The 19,378-nt window shown below is 30.7% G+C and overlaps 2 protein-coding genes across 2 annotated transcripts; one reads left to right on the top strand and one right to left on the bottom strand.

Moving 5' to 3' along the window:
- Positions 1-185: 185 nt before the first annotated feature.
- LOC126665776 (uncharacterized) lies at positions 186-4,771 on the top strand. Its single transcript, XM_050358684.2, has 11 exons — positions 186-575; positions 1,512-1,631; positions 1,746-1,842; positions 2,237-2,272; positions 2,367-2,554; positions 2,664-2,766; positions 2,985-3,166; positions 3,248-3,325; positions 3,865-3,967; positions 4,056-4,149; positions 4,253-4,771. The coding sequence occupies exons 1-11, from the start codon at positions 253-255 to the stop codon at positions 4,615-4,617; spliced, it is 1,689 nt and encodes a 562-aa protein (XP_050214641.1). The 5' UTR covers positions 186-252; the 3' UTR covers positions 4,618-4,771.
- A 717-nt stretch (positions 4,772-5,488) lies between these two features.
- Positions 5,489-11,655, bottom strand: LOC126665026 (protein OS-9 homolog). Its single transcript, XM_050357696.2, has 8 exons — positions 11,491-11,655; positions 10,506-10,582; positions 9,657-9,860; positions 7,528-7,599; positions 7,151-7,266; positions 6,960-7,026; positions 6,751-6,857; positions 5,489-6,064 (listed from the first exon to the last, which is right to left on the bottom strand). Exons 1-8 carry the CDS (start codon positions 11,570-11,572, stop codon positions 5,914-5,916), a joined length of 876 nt encoding a protein of 291 aa, XP_050213653.1. The 5' UTR covers positions 11,573-11,655; the 3' UTR covers positions 5,489-5,913.
- Between the last annotated feature and the right edge of the window lie 7,723 nt (positions 11,656-19,378).

The following is a 19,378-nucleotide window of genomic DNA, read 5'->3' as shown; positions in this document are numbered from 1 at the left end:
AATAGATTTCGTTAGTTTGTAAAATATAGTTTTTATTTTTATTTTCTCAAAGAAATTATAGTTTTACTTTTTAGTAAAAATGTTTTAGAATAAAAAAAAATGCGGAAACTCCAAGTTGAAGTGAGCAACAAGAAAATATAGGGAAATTGCTTCGTAATGAATTATTAATCAATTTAATTAAAATGAAGCACCATTATCTATATATAAACCCAAAGTTAATTCACTTTACTCTCTCACGCAGACTCTCATTCAATGTCTTCTTCTTCTTCTTCAATGGCAAAACTAAAGATAGCAGGGATTTGGGCAGGCGTAATTGAGTTAGAGTTAGAGAATTGGACTGTCTTCATGTTGAAACAAGAGGTTTCAAAGCGATCAAATATGACTACTGATTCTATCAATTTAATATGCGCCGGTAAAGTACTAAAAGATGGTGATGGTACTCAAAAGTTAAGCCAATTGGGTATTAAAAACAACTCTAAAATTCTTGCCAGTCGTGTTTGTATTGAAGAGGGAAAATCTTTGAAGCAGGAATTAATGGCTGATGAAGAAAGGACCCGTAGACTTGCAAGAATAAAGTTAGTTCCTTTTTTAATTATTTGTTATGGGTTTTGATTTTGATTTGATGGGTTGTTTATTGTTTAGTTGATTGCAACTGGTTCACTGAGAAAGTCAGAATTTTGATTGATGTCTGTATCTGATCATATATGATTATTTATCTGTTTATCTGATCAAAAGATTGTGTGTTAAGAGTCTTTGTTGGAATCATTTACTGTGTTGTGTTTATCAGTTTGTTTTGGCTTTATAACTTCGATGGATAATTCACTTGCTGCTCTCATGTATCATATTCGCTGATTTGCTGATTATGATGGCATGTGTTATGTCTTCAGAAAAGAATTTGGTGTAGCATTAGTACAAGTTAATGGATTTACATTAGGAGATTTTTGGTATGGATTGCCATTGTTTATATAGATTTAAGAAGTTGGATTTGTTTCAAGAAACTATCGGTAAAGTTTCAGATCGTCAGTGGATTGCAGTAACAAATGTGATTGAAGCAGCTCCTTTGCATTTTGTAAAATGATTTTGCAGTTTTCAGACTCGTACATATAAATGTATGATTCTCAGTATAGTATAATATATAATAACCAGAGTAGGATCATCAAACAAAACAGACTTTCTGCTATTTATCAAGCACCGCCATTTTTTCCCTGTTATTCCTGAAGGCAAAAGCTTGTTTTTTTTCTTCTAAAAATAAGGGAGTGAAATTTACTGTTAGAGAAGCGGAAACTTGAGTCCTTTCTTTGGAACTTAATGAAACTTAAAAGTAGTAACTGGAGTTGTTCCAATTGCTATAGAACAACTTTGAATTATTTGTTCCGTATCAGCCTTAAATGTTTATGCATCCAGGAACATACTAGCCTGCTCTATTTCATGATGCTTATAGCGATTATACTACCTCACTAATTAGTCACATTTTGATTGAGCATGTTATTTTTTTTTTCTTATCTCGGCAGGGCAGCTGTCACTGCACTGTCCAGAAGACATGGAGATGGGTCATTACCGGTTGAGAACTTTAATTTAGAACTTGAAGATCAAAGTGGGCAGAAACTTAACTTTTCTGAGAGTGATAGACAGTATGCTACTTCTGTAGCTTATACTTGTTCTTTTCTATTTTTTTTTAAATGTAATTAAGTTACTTAAAACTTTAACTGCCCATCGTCGATTAAGATTTAACCATTAAATGACAGGGCAATTATGATGGGTCTGATGCTTCATGCAAATGGAAAGGGGTTAATTAGAAGGCAGATGTTTAAAGATGCATTAGAAGTGCTTACCATGGGGGAGGTTGGTTTGCATCTACCTTTATCTAACAATTTATCATTTTATTTTCAACTTTTCTGGATAATATTTTTTTGGTTTCATTAAGACCTTTTTAACTAATATTTGAATTTTACTATGAACTATGCTGGCTATTTTCTGCATGCTTCCTTTTTAAGTTAAATGACAATTGGATTATTCCTTTTGTATTGTGGGTATGCCCATCTCTGTTCTGATTGTTGTGGTTTATTTGATGGTTGCGGATGAACATTCTTTTAAAGGATTGCTGATGTATATCAAAATTAATTTTTCATTGAATGTTGTTTGTCAGGATAGTTTTTCTTGCATTGTCAGTTCAGGATTGATATTGCTAATGCTGAAAAAAATTCAATGCTGAGTATTTTTATTTGACATGTGGCAGGAAGCTTTCTCTCTTTGCAGTCCCAAGACTATTGAAGTAAGCAAAGTTTTGCTTTCTTTGTAATTCCTTTATAAGTTAAAAGATATTATTGCAAAATTTCTTAATTTTTAGTTGTGTTTCTTGGTTTCAGCTTGTTGACAATATCCCTATACTGCAAATAGACATGGTGTGGTGCTATTTCATGCTCCGTGATATTGCATGGCTATCAGTTGCGGGAATACGTCTTGAAAAGGCTAGAGGAGGGCTTGAACGTGCCCATGGCAAGGATTCTTCCCGTTTCAGACTCCTTCAAGCAGGTCGTTCTTCAGAGATTTCATTGTGAGTATTTACAATTAAATTAGTCTGTCATATTATCGTGATGGGTATCACAACTCAAAATTTATGTTAAGAAATTTGAAGCTAATTCCTTGCTATTACATGATTTTAGATATTTGAGACTAGAGCTGTTGGAAGGAGTGGTGGCGTATCACAGTGGCCGGTTTGATAAATGTAGGCAGTTTTTGACCTCTGCACAAGCAAGATTCCTCCAGGTTGACATAATTTATAATTTTATTCTTCCCTCATATTCATTTATCCACCCCCTTTTCTCTCTATCTTTTGTTTATTATCACTATTTTTGTATTCTAGTTACATTTTTTTTCCTCTCTGCTTTTCTATTATTGCACGCCTTCTAATTGTCTTATGATGCATTAATAAAACTCTTTTCCTTTTTCTTCTCTTCAATTACTGTTCCTCTGTTTGGTTCCAGTTACAAGTACCAGATGAAGCTTTATCAACTGTGATGAGCATGGGCTTTAAGGAAAAGGACGCAAAAAGGGCATTAAGAATGAGCAATCAGGATGTTGGGAGCGCCACTAATTTTCTTGTTGAAGAGAAGGAAAGGAAAGCAAAGAAACTGGAGGATGACATTCGTCGTAGAGCTGAAATTAGGTGAGTCACATATTTGACATCTGGCATTATGATATGATCATATTTTTTCCAGTTCTCTTAATAGTTATTGTATGTCCGCAGTGAGCAAAAAGGTTATGGAAAAACGCCCTTAGAGAAAGCTGTTGATCTCCAGAGTTTGAAAGAGTTGGTTTCAGTAGGGTATGCACTTTCAAATTTATAATCTATTTTATGCATCAAACATTGTGTTAACATGAAAACTATGTTTAATATAGCCGGATAGGTTCTGCTTATATTGTATGCTATTTTGGGGTTAGCATTTGGGAGTTGCTGTTGCTTAAAAAAAACTAAGGTCATAATTTGTAGCAGTCCACAGAATTTTTCTGATATATGTTTATAATTTTTGACATCTACGGTCTGACAGTTTTCTGTTATGACTTATGAGGGCATCTTGTGATGTCAAGTTAAAATATCACTAGCTGATGAACTATATGTTGCACGAAAAATTTTCGAGTCCTATACTTTGGTGTTCCGTTTTCAATTTTAGAAATGCTTTTGAAACTATTACACAACATGCTTATAACTTATTCTTGTAGAAAAACCATTACCCTATTTTTTATATTGATATTTTTTCACTTCAACATTTTTGTTTCCGTGCTACATAACTGATGAATACCATTATGTCCATCATGTTAGGCAATTGCAGCTCCAGTAAAGCTAAAAGTTCTGTAATTTGGCAGGTACGTGAAGGAGCTTGCTGCTGAAGCTCTTCGAAGAAATGAGAATGACATAGAAAAGGCATTGGATGACTTGACAAATTCAGAGACTAATACAGCTATCCAGGTTACCCAAGTCATTACCTGAAGATGTTGAAGGGATTAAATTTTAATCTTACTGCACAGGCGCTAACATTTTATTTCTTTAATTACAGCATGAAATAGAATCCAGGAAAAGAAAAAGGAACGAGCAAAAGGTAGGGAAAAAGATCGAACAGCTTGTAAACATGGGTTTCGAAAGATCAAGAGGTACTAAGTAAACACTTAAAGTATGGTCTCACTGATTCTTAGGAGGTTAGGTGTTATACGTACAATTCGAGGGACGTAATTTCTTGTTTGTATTGATTCATAGTGGTTGAAGCTGTTCGAGCCGATGGCTCCGTGGAGCAAGCGATTCAACTGCTACTCGCAGGATCAAGAACTAACTCCGCAGGTGCTGCTAGCAACAGTGAAAGTAGTCCGAGACCAACCAATGATGCTGTCGAGAGTTTGAATGAAGATGATTTAAGCGACGATAATAATGATTCGGAAGGTCCATCTGGCAGTCAAGCTGAAGAAAGAGATGTAGAGATGGAGGGTTCGATTGCAGACGAAATAGCGAGAGGAGATGTGTTATCTGACTATGACATAGAAGTAACCAAAGAAGGCGAAGCCATAAATGAGTATATGGCTTTGTTGAATTCTGTTGGTAGCAGCAACGGTGCTTCTTTACAGTGAAGATGAAACTTGCAAAAATAGTCACATCTCTGTTAATAGATGTCAATAAGTAAAGATGGGACGCAGTAATGATAATGAACACTACAGTAAGTAAATTTGAACACAATGGTACTAATATCTGAAATTAGGATAAAATTGCAGAAATGGAAGGTTTTGGTTGTGATTGGTAACACACAAAAAGGTCGGGAGTTATTTCTGTCAAAATGCTTTTTTTTTATTGAGCCTCAGTATTAGAGGAGAGCAAAAATTTGGTTAAACTGAACTAACCGACTTATTTTGGATCATTCAGTTAAAAGATTTCAGTTAAATTTAAGAATTTGGTTTGCCAAAGTAATTTTTTTAATTAACTGAATTTTTTTTTTGATAATTCTTTTTTAGATTTTTAATAATTTAACTGAATTAACAGACTAATTGGTCTAATTTAAAATTTATAGAATTTTAATTAATTCGGCTAGTTTTGTTTGAATTAATTTAATTAATTCGTCTGGTTAAAAAAATAAAATAATTCAGTTAATTTAATTACTAATTTAATTACTAATAATTTGACCTGAAGTTAAACGAACTGATCAAAATCTCACTCATATCTCCTACCTCTAAGTAATGCTAATAAAAGCTTTTGCTGTGTAGAACCAAAAAATTATAGAATTTTAGGATTTTTGTTTCTTTATCATTTGAAGAGGAATTCTTTTTGACGTTTGTGAGAAAATCAAATCTCACAGCCTTAATAGAATTCTGCTCGGCCACATACTATTGGAGTTATAGTTCGTTAGTTATAGAAACTTAGAAAGAATTAATATTTTCATCAGAGAAATAGCATAGATTATAGCTAGCTATTCTTTACTTTTTTGAAAGGAATAGTTATTCCACAAAATTATAGAATAACAATTGTATGAAATTATTATTCCATGAACCAAAATGAGGAATAACTATTTAATATGGAATAGCTATTCTGTTCTGTACCTAAACCAAACATAGCCTTAGTTCTTATGATATCCCTAAACTCACTATATTAAGCAACATTAATGAAAGTCTTGTTATACCAAATAATATACACATTTTTCTCATTAGATTGGTAGCTACAAGTCCACCTAAACTTCCTTCAAGATCCACTTGGATATAGAGTTTTTCATGAAATCTCAAGAGGACGTGCGAATCTATTATCAATCTTACTTGGCAGACTATAAGCTTCTCTAGGGCACAAAACAGTCAGTTACGCAATGTCGAGGATTGAGAACTATCAAGAGTACATCATTATAGCCTCATTTACTTCAGTTTGTTCCGGCAAAAACCACAGTACTACACATCTGAATCATACGTAGATGGATATTCAGAATCTGAAACCACAATAATCTGGTTATTCTCTGTTTTGTCCTTTTCAGCCTTTGTTTCCTTGGGAAGGGCATTACAGTTAATGGTGTGCCACACTGGTCTCTCTTCTTGAAACCATCTGCAGATATCAAATTATATGCAATGCGTTATTTGTGTTCAACAAAGAGATGCAAAAACAAGCACATATGTACATAAATATATATATATATATATATATATATATATATATATATATATATATGAAGAAACAGATTGCACACTCATGGGCCAATTATGTTTCTATGAAAGAGAGAACTTTTGAGACCAGGGAGTTCCATTATTAAGAAATTTAACAGCTAAGAAACTTGACATCTAATTTAGACAAGAGTCGAGAGTATAAACCTTCATCTACAGCAGCATGGATGAAATGGAAGTTTTTCTAGATTGCAGTGTTTATTATAAAAACACTGCTGAAAACTATAGTTCTGTACAATATAATCATAGTCCGTTTTTTGTTACCTTTTGTCCTTTCTTTTCGACTTATTTTCTAATGGCATGATGTACTAATTGATTTGGGGTGTTCAACCAGGTTGAGTCATTTGTTTACACTTTACACCAATAAAATTGACCGCCTACAGCTTGAAGTGACATTTAAATCAAAAATTTACAACTTGAACTAAAGGGATGACCCTCCGGATGCTGTTTTCTTAAGAATCGAGAAAAGTAGAGGATGCCTTAACAAGCTTTACAGTTTAAACTGCAATAATTAATCACATATCATGGTTTTCTTTCGTGCGTGAGAGAGAGAGAGAGAGAGAGACTTACGGATGCTTGCAAAGCATTGGGACTTGTACAGTAAGAGCGTACTTGCAAGTAGATATCTCTGTGATAGAACTAATCATAGCTCTAGGCTCTGAGCATACAAATCTCACCTGCACAATAAAATTAGAGTACATTTAGATAATATATACAGATTACCTAAAGCCAAAAAGAGAAAAAGAAGGCAAAGAGAATGCTGTTCCTTTAGTTTATACCTCTGTTTCACGGAGTTGATTTGTAAGATCACATGCAGTACCATTTGTATATTGGTGAGCATGATACCTATACATAAATAAACAATTCAAATATCACTATAATATGAGATTACTTTATACCTTCTTCACTTCAATTTCTCAACATATTTCTATGCATGCATTCTTTATCGCCATAACCTACTCTATCATACCTTTGAGATGCATCTTTCGAGCGAGGATCCTTTAGTGTAGAAACATCAGACAGATTCTGATTGAATGCAGTTGTGGCCTCTTCATCATAAACACCCAAGATAAATTCCTGAACCACCTGTAATGATGAAATATAAATAATTTAATAGATGCTTAAATGAGATTGTTACATGAACATAATGAACTGTGGCATGTATGACTATTCATTCCAATTATAACTTTAACTCAATAGTTCATCATCGGTGATGTTAATGAACAAAAACATGCATAAAATTCTGCATACACATGAGAATACTTCCACTTAGAAAATGAAAGAAAGCAACAAAAAAACATTAAGGAACACAATATAAGAGAATATCTAACCAGTTCAAAAAGTTACCTTATCATCTTCCAAATGAACTTGACGTAGCTTCTTCTCATAGCAGAATTCATAAGACCACCAACCCTCTTGCTGCGCAAAAGAAAGACATAAGAGTTGTGTTATGATCAGCTGTTTTATTACAGCTGTAATAACAAAGTTCCCATTCTGTTAGCTAATATCTAGACTCTTAATTAGGAATGTTTTGTTTTCTATTATTTAGGAAGTATTATTTATGCTTATTAGGAATCCATATTAAGTAGGGATTCTTTTCCTTTTGTAGTTTAAATACTTCTCTATTTAAAGGGGAAGATTATATTCAATAAAGCAATCAATAATTCAGTCAAAAATTAAAGAAAGGAGAGTTGGTGATCTCTTGAACAAATCACATTTATCATCTCAAAAAATAGGGTTATCGAAGAATAGGAAAAACAAGGGAAATCGACGAGATTTTCCGAGTGATAGACCTGTGACGAGATCCTATTTGCGGGACCATAACAACTTGGTATCAGAGCCAGTCGTCATGGGTGACTTAGAAATTTTAGCAATCAAGCTGGATGCTTTTATGGAACAGATGGCTGCACGGCAACGTGCATTAGAAGAGCAGGTGGCAGAATTATCAATCTCCTTTAGGGGAAAAGGCAATGGATCTGGAAAAGATAAGGCTGAAGTGCAAGAGAGTGAAATCGGTGGCTGCAGCAGAAGTTCCGGACGTGGAGACAAATCTGATTCGCAATCTGGAGGATATATGGTGCCCAGGTACTCCAAGATGGAATTTCCTACTTATGATGGCACAAATGATCCATTAGGATGGCTAAAAAGATGTGAGAAATTCTTCATCAACCAAAGGACTGCTGAAGGAGATAAGGTAGGCCTGGCTGCTTTCCATCTTTTAGGCGAGGCACAATTGTGGTTCGATCAAGTAGAACAAGAGGAGGCTGAACTGAACTGGGGGAGATTTAGGGAATGTTGTCACATTCGATTTGGACCACCATTGAGTAATAACCCTCTTGGTGAATTAGCAAATTTGAACTAGACCGAATCAGTGGAAGACTATCAACGCCAATTTCAATCCTTATTGGCAAGGACTTCAGATCTTACACCACGTCAACAAGTGAATCTTTTTACAGCCGGATTGAAAGAAGAACTCAGAATTGATATTGAGTTCCAGCAACCAGGGAATCTTGGAATTGCCATGAATTTGGCTCGAGCGTTAGAGCGTAAGCAAAGAGTTTCACAAGGAACTTTAACCTCACGAGCAAATATGAGTGGGCCCACTACCAAACCCTATAATAATGAAATTGTTGCGTGTGTTAACAGGAATTCAGTTGTACAAGACAACAATTTTGAATCAGCTTCCAACATAGGAAGTAAGATGGTTACACCACCAATTAAGCTTTTGAGCAAAGCTGAGATGTCAGAACGAAGGGCAAGAGGGCAATGTTTTAACTGTGACGCACTCTACTCTCCAGGACATAAATGCAAGAGACTTTTTTGTCTTTTGTTGTACGATCCCGAGGAAGAGGGAACCTTCGAATCTGAATGTTAGATTGTTTCGAGCTTGAGGACAAGCTCTTAGTCGACGAAGGAAGTAATGTTATGATCAGCTGTTTTATTACAGCTGTAATAACAAAGTTCCCATTCTGTTAGCTAATATCTAGACTCTTAATTAGGAATGTTTTGTTTTCTATTATTTAGGAAGTATTATTTATGCTTATTAGGAATCCATATTAAGTAGGGATTCTTTTCCTTTTGTAGTTTAAATTCTTCTCTATTTAAAGGGGAAGATTATATTCAATAAAGCAATCAATAATTCAGTCAAAAATTAAAGAAAGGAGAGTTGGTGATCTCTTGAACAAATCACATTTATCATCTCAAAAAATAGGGTTATCGAGGAATAGGAAAAAGGGAAATCGACGAGATTTTCCGAGTAATAGACCTGTGACGAGATCCTATTTGCGGGACCATAACAAGTTGCTAATGATTCATGATATATGCATTTTGTTAATGAAGCATGCAAAAGCAATGTCAGCAAGCTATCAAATTCCAAGTTCAATCCAAGAAATGCTAATTGTTTGAAGTAATTTGATGATATCTATGAGCACTATTCAACACAGAAGGAAAAAGATTTATTGAAAGCATATACTAACTCTGATGAAACATCGTTCTTTCAACACTTCAAGTAGCTCATCTGGTGTTTTCAATTTGACCTGTTTCTCAGTTTCCATAATCATGCCACTAATGTTCATCTGATTGACATGATAACCACTCTTCGCTCTCTCCACCTTGGGCAAGTAGCATAAATAATTCTGTCCATTTTTGTTTGGCATAACCACTGACTCTTGATCCTCATCCTGCAAAGGTGTGCGCATTTATGTTTCATATTATTTAAAGCAAGAGGAACTCTTCTTCTTATTTTTTTGAACAAACAAGAGCGACTCATTTGCCGAGAACTAAGTATTTATGTCATTAACAGAACAGGAAAGTCAATCGCAGATCATATTTGCATTTTAAGACCAAAGTGAGCATTAAGTTGTTTTCACCAACAAATATTACCAAGCCTTGTAGATAATATTAGGCTAAATAAAGAAAATAAGAAAATTTACATACCAGCCTGAACAATTCAATGCCAAGTCAAGAAAACAAGAAGCACAATGACAACATACAAAAAAATAAGCATATGGAAGTGTCATAGAGCTCTCAAATGGTACAAATGTCTGTCATACAACTTTCTGAAATCATCCCTGATCTTACAAGTTATAAGATCTATGCCAAAGGATCTTTTGCATGCCATAAGTACACTATCAATTTCTGCCAGTATTTAAGAACCAATGATGCATAAATTGAGGAGGTTGATATGTAGAAATGTAAATTTTCTGAAGAACATTAATCTTGGATTAAGATAGTGGCAGCAACTCGATAGTGGTGTTCAGAAATCAGTCTTCTCAAAGATATGTGGACCACACAGAATAAGTTAAAGTCAAAGTTAGCTCACTCACAGGATGAAAAGGTGAGTCTTCTAAATGGAATTCAATCTTATACTGGGGTTCACGAGAGCCGCGACTGAATGTACCACCTGCCAATCCAATAGTTAAAAGAATGCAATTGAATTTAAAGAAACAGAACAAGAGAGTGCCTCTAAAGGAGAAGGGGTATAACTAGATAGCAACTTAACATCAATGTTTAGACGGTTAAATTACCCTTTATAAATTTACCTACGTTTACATGCTGCACAAAGAAATACTTGATGATCTCCTTAACTGATGGAATCTAAGATAACAGACTTCTGAACTATGGACAGACAAAAGTATATTGTCGCTGTCTATTATGCCAGTCTATTTAAAAGCTCTTATGCAGCCTGCTGCATAATCTTACATTGGCTGAACCATCAAGATTGGATTATAAATATAGATCACAATCTATAGACTATAGTTATACACCAACAATCCCGACTTCTACAGCAGAAAAAGGAGCATAATGTCCAAACTACATAAGAATGGCTTCATAAGTCAATATGCTAATACGTTTATAATATTTAAATTTTGACATTGTTTTAGACATCATTTCAACCCTCCATCCAGAAATCCAAATGTCTAGCAGGAACGACCACAGCCGGTAAAAAGCTTGGGGGTAGTTTTAATGTATAGCAAAAAAGAGTAGCCTCATAACCCCAAAAATTTGCAAATTTTGCAAGTTAAGCTTCTCAGCCATTCACAGCTTACCATCGACACCCATTACATAAAATACCGTATAATCAATTAACTCTTCTATAATTCAAACAAAGCATCAGCTTCATTAAGTACAATTGGTCATCGACCCAGAGAACGAAACCCCAAATTATAACAAAATTCCATCAATATTTCAACAAAAATCAGAAACCAATATGAAACCCACATCTGTAGGATGAATTCAGGTTACATTTATTAAACGAAAATCAAGCAAAGAACCTTAATGGTAAAAGGCGAGAATAAATGACTTACTTACCTGCTTGACCGGGAAAGATCTGATCGGCTAAAACATAGCTGCACAGAGTGTATGTAACCCCGATTAAGAATACAAATTTCATTTTTTATAAATCTATCTACGAACCATGAGAAAGGCAATTCACCAGATTTTGGGTTTTTGGAGAAACCTGCGTATCAGCTGCTGAGGTGTCGCCCTCCACGCCGATTAACCTATTAATCTGTGCCACGTCGAACATAAAAGAACGGGCATGTTTCCCGGTACACGTGTGCAAAATCAATTCTTACCATAAAACAGAAAGCCCACATATCTTGGGCCGAGACTAAGACCAGAGATTTTGAACCATAGCTGCTATTAAACAGGATAATCTGCGCAAATCCTTTAAAATTAATGTTTTTATCTCAATTTTTTTTTTCAGTAATCATTCAAAGAAATAAAAAAACTACAAATCCCCCAAATCCAAAATAGGTTGTTCTTAAAATAGGACAAGTTTACCATTCTATACAAAAACATTAGATTGGTCAGTTGGGGCCACATACATTGCTCGTCACTAGCACGAGAGATTCTTAGGTAGACTCAGTCTACCACGTCATTCATGGACTAACCTATCACATTATGACATGTCATTAAAATAATGGCACTATCGTAATTGTGTTTATTACTTATTTACACTTTTGAATAGGAATATTACGATAGTGCCATTATTTTAATGACGTGTCCTAATATGATAGGTTTAGTCCACGGATGACGTGGTAGACTGAGTCTACCTAAAAATTTATCCACTATCACACGCAAAATTAAAAGATTCGACATACAATTGGTATGATGAAGATAATATTAAACAAGGAATTTGATTTTTTTATATATTTTCCTTTTTCTTGTGTTATTTGAACACGTGTAGCTTTCTTTTTATAGGTTATTTACGTGGACCAATGAGGATTTTATACGAATTGTTGAACTGACCTTTCTTTAGCATGTGATCCTATCGAGAAAAGATGACTCTTCACTGTATCTATTTTTTAATTTATTTTGATTTTTTGATTAAATAAAAATATAGTTTAATTCATTTTAATTTTTGAATAATTAATTAATTGTTTTAATTAGAAGGTTTAGCCACACTTACATCTAAATTCTATAATGTATTGATGCATGCCAATATATCATTAGACTAAATTGATTTTAAATTTATAAAAAGTTAATTAAAATTTTACTTTATATTAGTTTATTTTATATGTACATTCATCTTATATCAAGTTTATATCGAGTTCACTTTAAATTTATGTTGAATTTATTTTAAGTTTAAATTTTTATTTTTATTCAATTTACATTCAGTTTATATCAAGATAACATTTGGTTTACTTTCAGTTTAGTATTAGTTTATTTATTACTTTAAAAGTTAAATTTTAATTGTGTAATATTCTTTTAAAGATAATTCAATTAGACTAAATTAATTTAAATTTATAATCCCTTTACTAAAATTTATTTTATAATAGTTTAAATTAAATTTATATTGAAATTATATTGAGTTTACATTAAATTTACATTGAGTTTATATTACGTTCATACAACCCACCGTAGATTTAAAAAAAATACTTTCAATTTACTATTAGTTTATTTGTCACTTTACAAATTTATTTGTAATAGCGTAAATTAATTTAATTAAAGTAAGTTAATTTTAAATTTATAATCATTTTACTAAAACTTCATTTTAAATTAGTTTACATTGAGTTTATCTTAATTTCACAGTAAGTTGATATCAAGTTTACATTGAGTTTATATTAAATTTACACCTACCACTGGGAAAAACTTTCATAGTTTACTTTCAAATTACTATTAATTTGTTTGTCACTTTAGAAATTTATTTTTGAATTATTAATAAATTAATTTGATTAGACTAAATTATTTTTAAATTTATAGTAATTTTTAAAAAAAATACATTAAGTTGATATTGAATTTACATTATGTTCATACCGACCACCGTAGATTTTTAAAAAAAATTATTTTTCCATTTACTATTAATTTATTTATCACTTATAAATTTATATTTAATAATGTAAATTTTTAATAAATTAATTTGATTATAATAAGTTAATTTTATATTTATAATCAGTTTACTAAAAATTTATTTTAAATTAGTTTATACTGAGTTGATATTAAATTTACATTAAGTTGATATGAACTTTACATTGAGTTGATATTAAGTTCACATTGAGTTTATATTCAGTTTACTTTTGGTTAATAATTAATTACTTAAATTGTATTGAATTTGCATTGACTTTATATTTAGTTTATATTAAATTTATATAGAGTATATATTCCGTTTATTAGAAGTTTACTTTAAATTAATTGACATTAAGTTGACATTAAATTTATATTAAGTTCACATCGACCATCGTAAATCATAAAAGGTTTTTATTGAGTTTTAATTTATTAGCGGTTCATAAATTTATATTTTAAAGTGCAAATTTATAATAAATTAATATTAGTTTTTTTTTTCTGAAAACAAAAACCCACTCTCACACAATATGGTTCAAAGCCAACTGAATGAAAGTTCTTTCTTGATTCATTTCAAGTATACTTATCTTTACTTTAAATTTTTTTACATATTAACTTTGTTTGAAATTTATATCATTTTCAATGTCCAGATACACAAATAGAAATAAAGGTGGGAGTATGAGCCAAAGTTAAAAGAGAAATGCAAATATAGTTTGGGTACACGTGCAAATAATTTTAGAGAGTTTATTGCAAGAAACAAATCATGACTCACTAGCATAAAGATTTCCAAAATTGAGTTAGATGGTGTAATTTTTTCTATCAGAAACTTATTATTATGCATAAAAATATGAAGATAAAAGATACAAAAAAATCCTTATAATTTCTTTAAAAATACACATAAGCCTTTAAATTAATTTTGGACACAATTTAGCTCTTTTGTTTCAAAGTAGAACAAATAATCTCTTTTATCCAACACCGTTAAAATTACTCGTTAATTGCTTACATGTCTCTCATAACCATATAAAAAAATTCAAAAATAAATTAATATTTAAAATATTAACAAAAAATTTGAGATTTTAAGTGTCTAAAAAAAAGACTTAAATGCTCTTTATATATATATATATATTAGCTTTAACACACCTAACACAATCTCATGAAATTGGAAGAAATTTGTTTGATTTAAATCTGATCAACTAAATAGGAAAATCAAAGTATATTTTCATGTTCCAAGTATCATCAGCGCTCGGAATTTTTTTTTAAAAAGACCCAGTCTATCACATACTTCGTGAACTAGTTAATCATATTATAACATGTCATTAAAATAGTGGCACTATTAAAAGGTGTAAAAAGATAAAAACCAAAATTAAATAATATGATTGGCTAGTTCACGGATGACGTGGTATACCTAATCTACCTAAAAATTTCTCTATCATTCATCACAAATTAGCTTTGGTGAACTATAAAATTCTTATTAAAATTTGTTACTTTTTTCATTAATAGAAAGCGATCATTTAAAATCATTATTTTAATAGTGAATCAATGATTTATCTAATATGAAAAATGATTCGGAATAAAATTTCAATCAGAAAGAGATTTGATCGAAAAGAAAAGAAAAAATTTATTAAATTGTAAATAAATTATATTAAAGATAAAATAATGTAAAATCAAATAAATCAAAATATAGATTTATTTAAAAAAATTGATTAAAAAGAAAATAATAAAATTACAATGAAGTTATTAAATCGAGATAATATCACAAAAATTAAAAAGTTTAATTTAAATTGTAAAAACTTTTGGATATTTATTCATTAAAAAAAAACTTTAGGATATTTGGCACTACTAAGTCAAGTTTAAAATAATGTGCTTGCCAACTTAAATTTTAGAGAGAAATCAGAATTGTCTCTCTCTAAAAATTGCATAGAGGGAGGCTTGAATATCGTTTTTGAAAGTAATGGTTATAACCAAATCATAAAATTTGGGAATTTACAAAATATTAGTATGGTTTTATTTGAGAATACTTGTCAAGCTCAAACAAATAAAACATGAGGTTAGTGTTATGGGTAAAGACTTGCATCGTTTGAAGCACTTCTAGGCATTGACAACAAATGCAGGCGGTGGCTTCCTGTAACTGCTGCCACGTTCTTTTAAGATTTAAATGCAGTAAAAATTTCCAATTTTCGCGTATTTTTAATATTTAACATAATTTTTTAATTTTGACAAAAAAATATTAATTTTTTTTAAAATTGTACAATTAAAGATATTGACACTATTTTAGATGTAAAACGACACCATTTTATATTAAAACGGCGCCGTTTCGGATGTTTTTCAAAGGAAACACACACGTGCTCTTAATTGTAAAATTTTGAAAGTTCATGTACTTTTTGTTAAAATTGAAAGTTTATGTTAAATACCAAAAACATGCGAAAGTTGGTGACTTTTGGTGATTTAAGCCTTTTTTAAAGGACTTTTTAAAAAAAAATTAAATTTAATTAAATTAATTGTTAGTGAAAATTTATCTATACTATATATAAAAGCACGGATGGGAGGGGACAGGCACTTTTACCTAATAGCCCTTTCTAATTTATAAATTAATAGAGGTTTTATGGTCATTGTCTAAATAATTTAAGAGTAGAAATTAATGACATCGATTTTAAATAAGAAGTTTAAGTTGAGCAAAACATCTAATTACAGTGTTAATTGATAACATAGAGTCCTATTGATTTCAAATCTCTTTTTCCATGTATACAATTTTTCTTAAACTAAAAGAGTCATAAAATGACCAAACTGTAAACCAACAAATAGACATTGCCGTAGACTATAGTATTGTACTATAGTATTATTGATTTAATGTCATGCCAATCATAATTAAATTAATATTACAACTTCTAATTCGACAAGTAATATAGTCATGTATTATTAGAAATTTAAGATTAACATGTATATACAGGTACTACTGTTAAATATATCGAGTGTCTATTTATGTTTTGAGTAAAAAATAAAAGTTATAATTATTAAAAATAATTAATAACTAAATATATTTAGAATATTTTGACGAGTCATACTACGAGCCACGTGTGAAACACGTAAAGCGACACTAGTTATATTAAATCAGCGTAAACTGATTACGCTGACATCAAAATCAATACCTCCGAAATACACTTCAATGGCGTTAAAAGAGATTCAATTTTTTTTCCTTATTGCAATTTGCAAACATGAAAAAGATTAACCTTATATCAACCATTAGATTGCCGAATTTAAAAAGAAAATCTTGAAGACAAATAAAATTAAAATATAAATATTCAAATTGAAAAATATATTGTTACTATTCTTTAACCTCTAGTTAGCCTCAGGTTTGGCGTTGCCTTGTAACATAAGCAAAGTACTGTTTCAAATTGTGATGGACAGTTATTTGGGCCCCACCAGAGTTCGTTGCTTTTCTATCGTTACAACATCACATCCCACTCTTTGGTGACAGACAAATTACATGGGTCCTACTATATCAGCTGGTTTTGCCTTATAAGTTAAATCAAAATCACATCCAAAAATGGCAAATTGATTAAGATAATGGGTTTCCACTAATTGTATTATTAGAGTTTGCATAATCTTTCTCAACTTTCTCTTACTAAATATGCTAGGAATCATTACTAAAGTATTGGCATCCATGTGCCAAATTATTCTTGTATGACTTTGAACTTCTAATTATAGTGATTCATTATTATATAATGTAAAGGGTGTCGATATTTTCAGAGCAAATATTACTAGGACCAGAGCAAATTCTTTTATTTGACCAAATTATCCTTTGTTAATTTGACTCTCTTGTTCTTGTTTTAATTACTTCAAAGATTTTTTTTTTCTATATTTCCTTCAAATATCCTCCTTCAAACAAACTAACCATCCTAAACTAATCAGTTGACCAAATTTTATCGTTATTTTTCTAGTTAACAATGTAATAATAATAAAGAAATCGTTTTAGCAATATCTTTTGATCAAAAATTAATTTTGAGCTGTAACTTTTAGCACTAGTTATTAATTAAAACTGGATACATATTCTATCCTCAAAAGAAAAAATTTAATCATTGACTATTTTAAAAATTAGATAGCAGATTATAATTAAAAGAAATTATTTTTGAATTAGAAAAAATTATTCTTTTATTAAATAGAGAAAAATAAAGAAATATGAATAAAACAAAAATTAATAGGACTCTATATAAAAATACTGAAAATGGAAGTTAAGTTGATTTAACTTCAAATTCAATTCTTCAAAAAGAAATATAAAATAAATTTGTATTATAAATAGAGAGAAAGAAAGTTACTATAATTAAATATGTTATTTAAGATTTTTATTTTCTATTTAAGATAGTTGTGATATTTTTTAGAAAAAAAAATAAAGAAGAAGAGATAAGCTCAAATTAACAAAGGACAATTTGGTCAAATAAAAGAATTTACTCTGGCCCTAGTAATATCTGCTCTGGAAATAGCGCCACCCTAATATAAAACCACATTTATCCCACAATAATATATCAAAACTATTCCCGCTATTTCATTTTAATTGAAAATAATAATTTTTAAGTGTTCTATTCTAATTGATATTTTTTATTCATATAATATTTTCTAAATTTATTTTTTTCTTTTATTCTCTTTAATTAATATATTTATAAAAAAATTAAAAAAGATGTGATACATTTAATGAAATATGAAGATATTAAAATAAAAAAATTAAATTATTTAAAACAATGTGTAAATATAATTCTTTTAGTTAGAATGAAACAAAGAAATTAAAAAGGCCAATTATAAATCAAATCATTCTATTACTGAATAACTGAATATAGAAAAACTTACTATTAATAATAAAATATGATTTTTTTTTTATAATTAGAGAGAGAATAGCGCTTGTAAAAAGAGTTACAGCAGAATGTTATTTAGCACTTATGTCATTTGAGGATATATGTAATAACTTGTAATTTTCTGCTTGATGCATCACACATGATATTCTTTCGTCTTTTTTTATATAATCTGATATAAGAGAAACGTTTGTGGAATAAGTCTACGATTTTAGCGGAATATTATTTGACTTGTAGTCGTTGGTTGATCTTTTTGTTAATATAGCCAAGATGTTGCTATGCTGAGTAAGTTGTACATTGCAAGAGTTTACATTAATAGAACTAATGAATTATGAGTAATCCTCCCATAACTAACAAAGTAAAAACTTAAAATCCCACAGACTAATAGTATTAATAAATAACTATCAATTCAGATAATAAAAATTTGGTATTTAAATGTCTCTTCCGTTCTTCGTCTGAGTAAGCAATGTCAATTTTATTGTATTTATTCAAAAAACCAACAAATATTTAAAAGAAAAGCTCACATATTATGTGATACATCCCTTACATTTGATAATTTTTTAATTCTTTCCTTACAATAAAAATACATAACCAGCCTATTAATTAAAATCAATAAATTTGCTACTTTCCAAAATATTAATGAGCTTGCTTAGTGAACAAGAAGTTCTTAAACTATATAGTAGTACATTTTTAATATCAATACTTTTTTTTTTGGTACAGGGTCCATGAGGTTTCCTGAACGGGTTTCAACTATGAGACGGCACCTTTAAGCCTTCCACATTCAGACTAATCCCCACTCGAGCTGTGTAGGTCCCTTGCGGGAGGCAAACTCTGGCCCCAAGTTTTAAACGGCTGCATACATGAGTACGGTTCGAACCCGCGACCTCACTTAAGCTAGAAGAGCGCCTTACCAACTCATCTACGCCTTGGGATTTAATAATATCAATACTTAATATCAATACTTAATAGAGACGTAATAAAAAGACAAATAGAAGTGGTGGGTTGCACTTTGGTCAAATAATATCTTTGCCTTAAAACTTTTCATTAAATGGTCACCCCCAAGATACTTGGAA

This window comes from Mercurialis annua, linkage group LG1-X (assembly GCF_937616625.2).
Source record: "Mercurialis annua linkage group LG1-X, ddMerAnnu1.2, whole genome shotgun sequence".
NCBI lineage: Eukaryota > Viridiplantae > Streptophyta > Magnoliopsida > Malpighiales > Euphorbiaceae > Mercurialis > Mercurialis annua.
Note: the sequence above shows the minus strand (reverse complement) of the source record. Positions and strands in the feature narration are given on the sequence as shown.

Coding starts and splice junctions, on each gene's coding strand:
- LOC126665776 (XM_050358684.2), top strand. CDS start 253: ATGTCTTCTTCTTCTTCTTCAATGGCAAAACTAAAGATAGCAGGGATT. Junction 2,555..2,663: donor CGTTCTTCAGAGATTTCATT/GTGAGTATTTAC, acceptor ACATGATTTTAG/ATATTTGAGACTAGAGCTGT. Junction 4,150..4,252: donor GGGTTTCGAAAGATCAAGAG/GTACTAAGTAAA, acceptor ATTGATTCATAG/TGGTTGAAGCTGTTCGAGCC.
- LOC126665026 (XM_050357696.2), bottom strand. CDS start 11,572: ATGAAATTTGTATTCTTAATCGGGGTTACATACACTCTGTGCAGCTAT. Junction 7,027..7,150: donor TCGAAAGATGCATCTCAAAG/GTATGATAGAGT, acceptor ATTTATGTATAG/GTATCATGCTCACCAATATA. Junction 6,858..6,959: donor ATCAACTCCGTGAAACAGAG/GTATAAACTAAA, acceptor TTTATTGTGCAG/GTGAGATTTGTATGCTCAGA.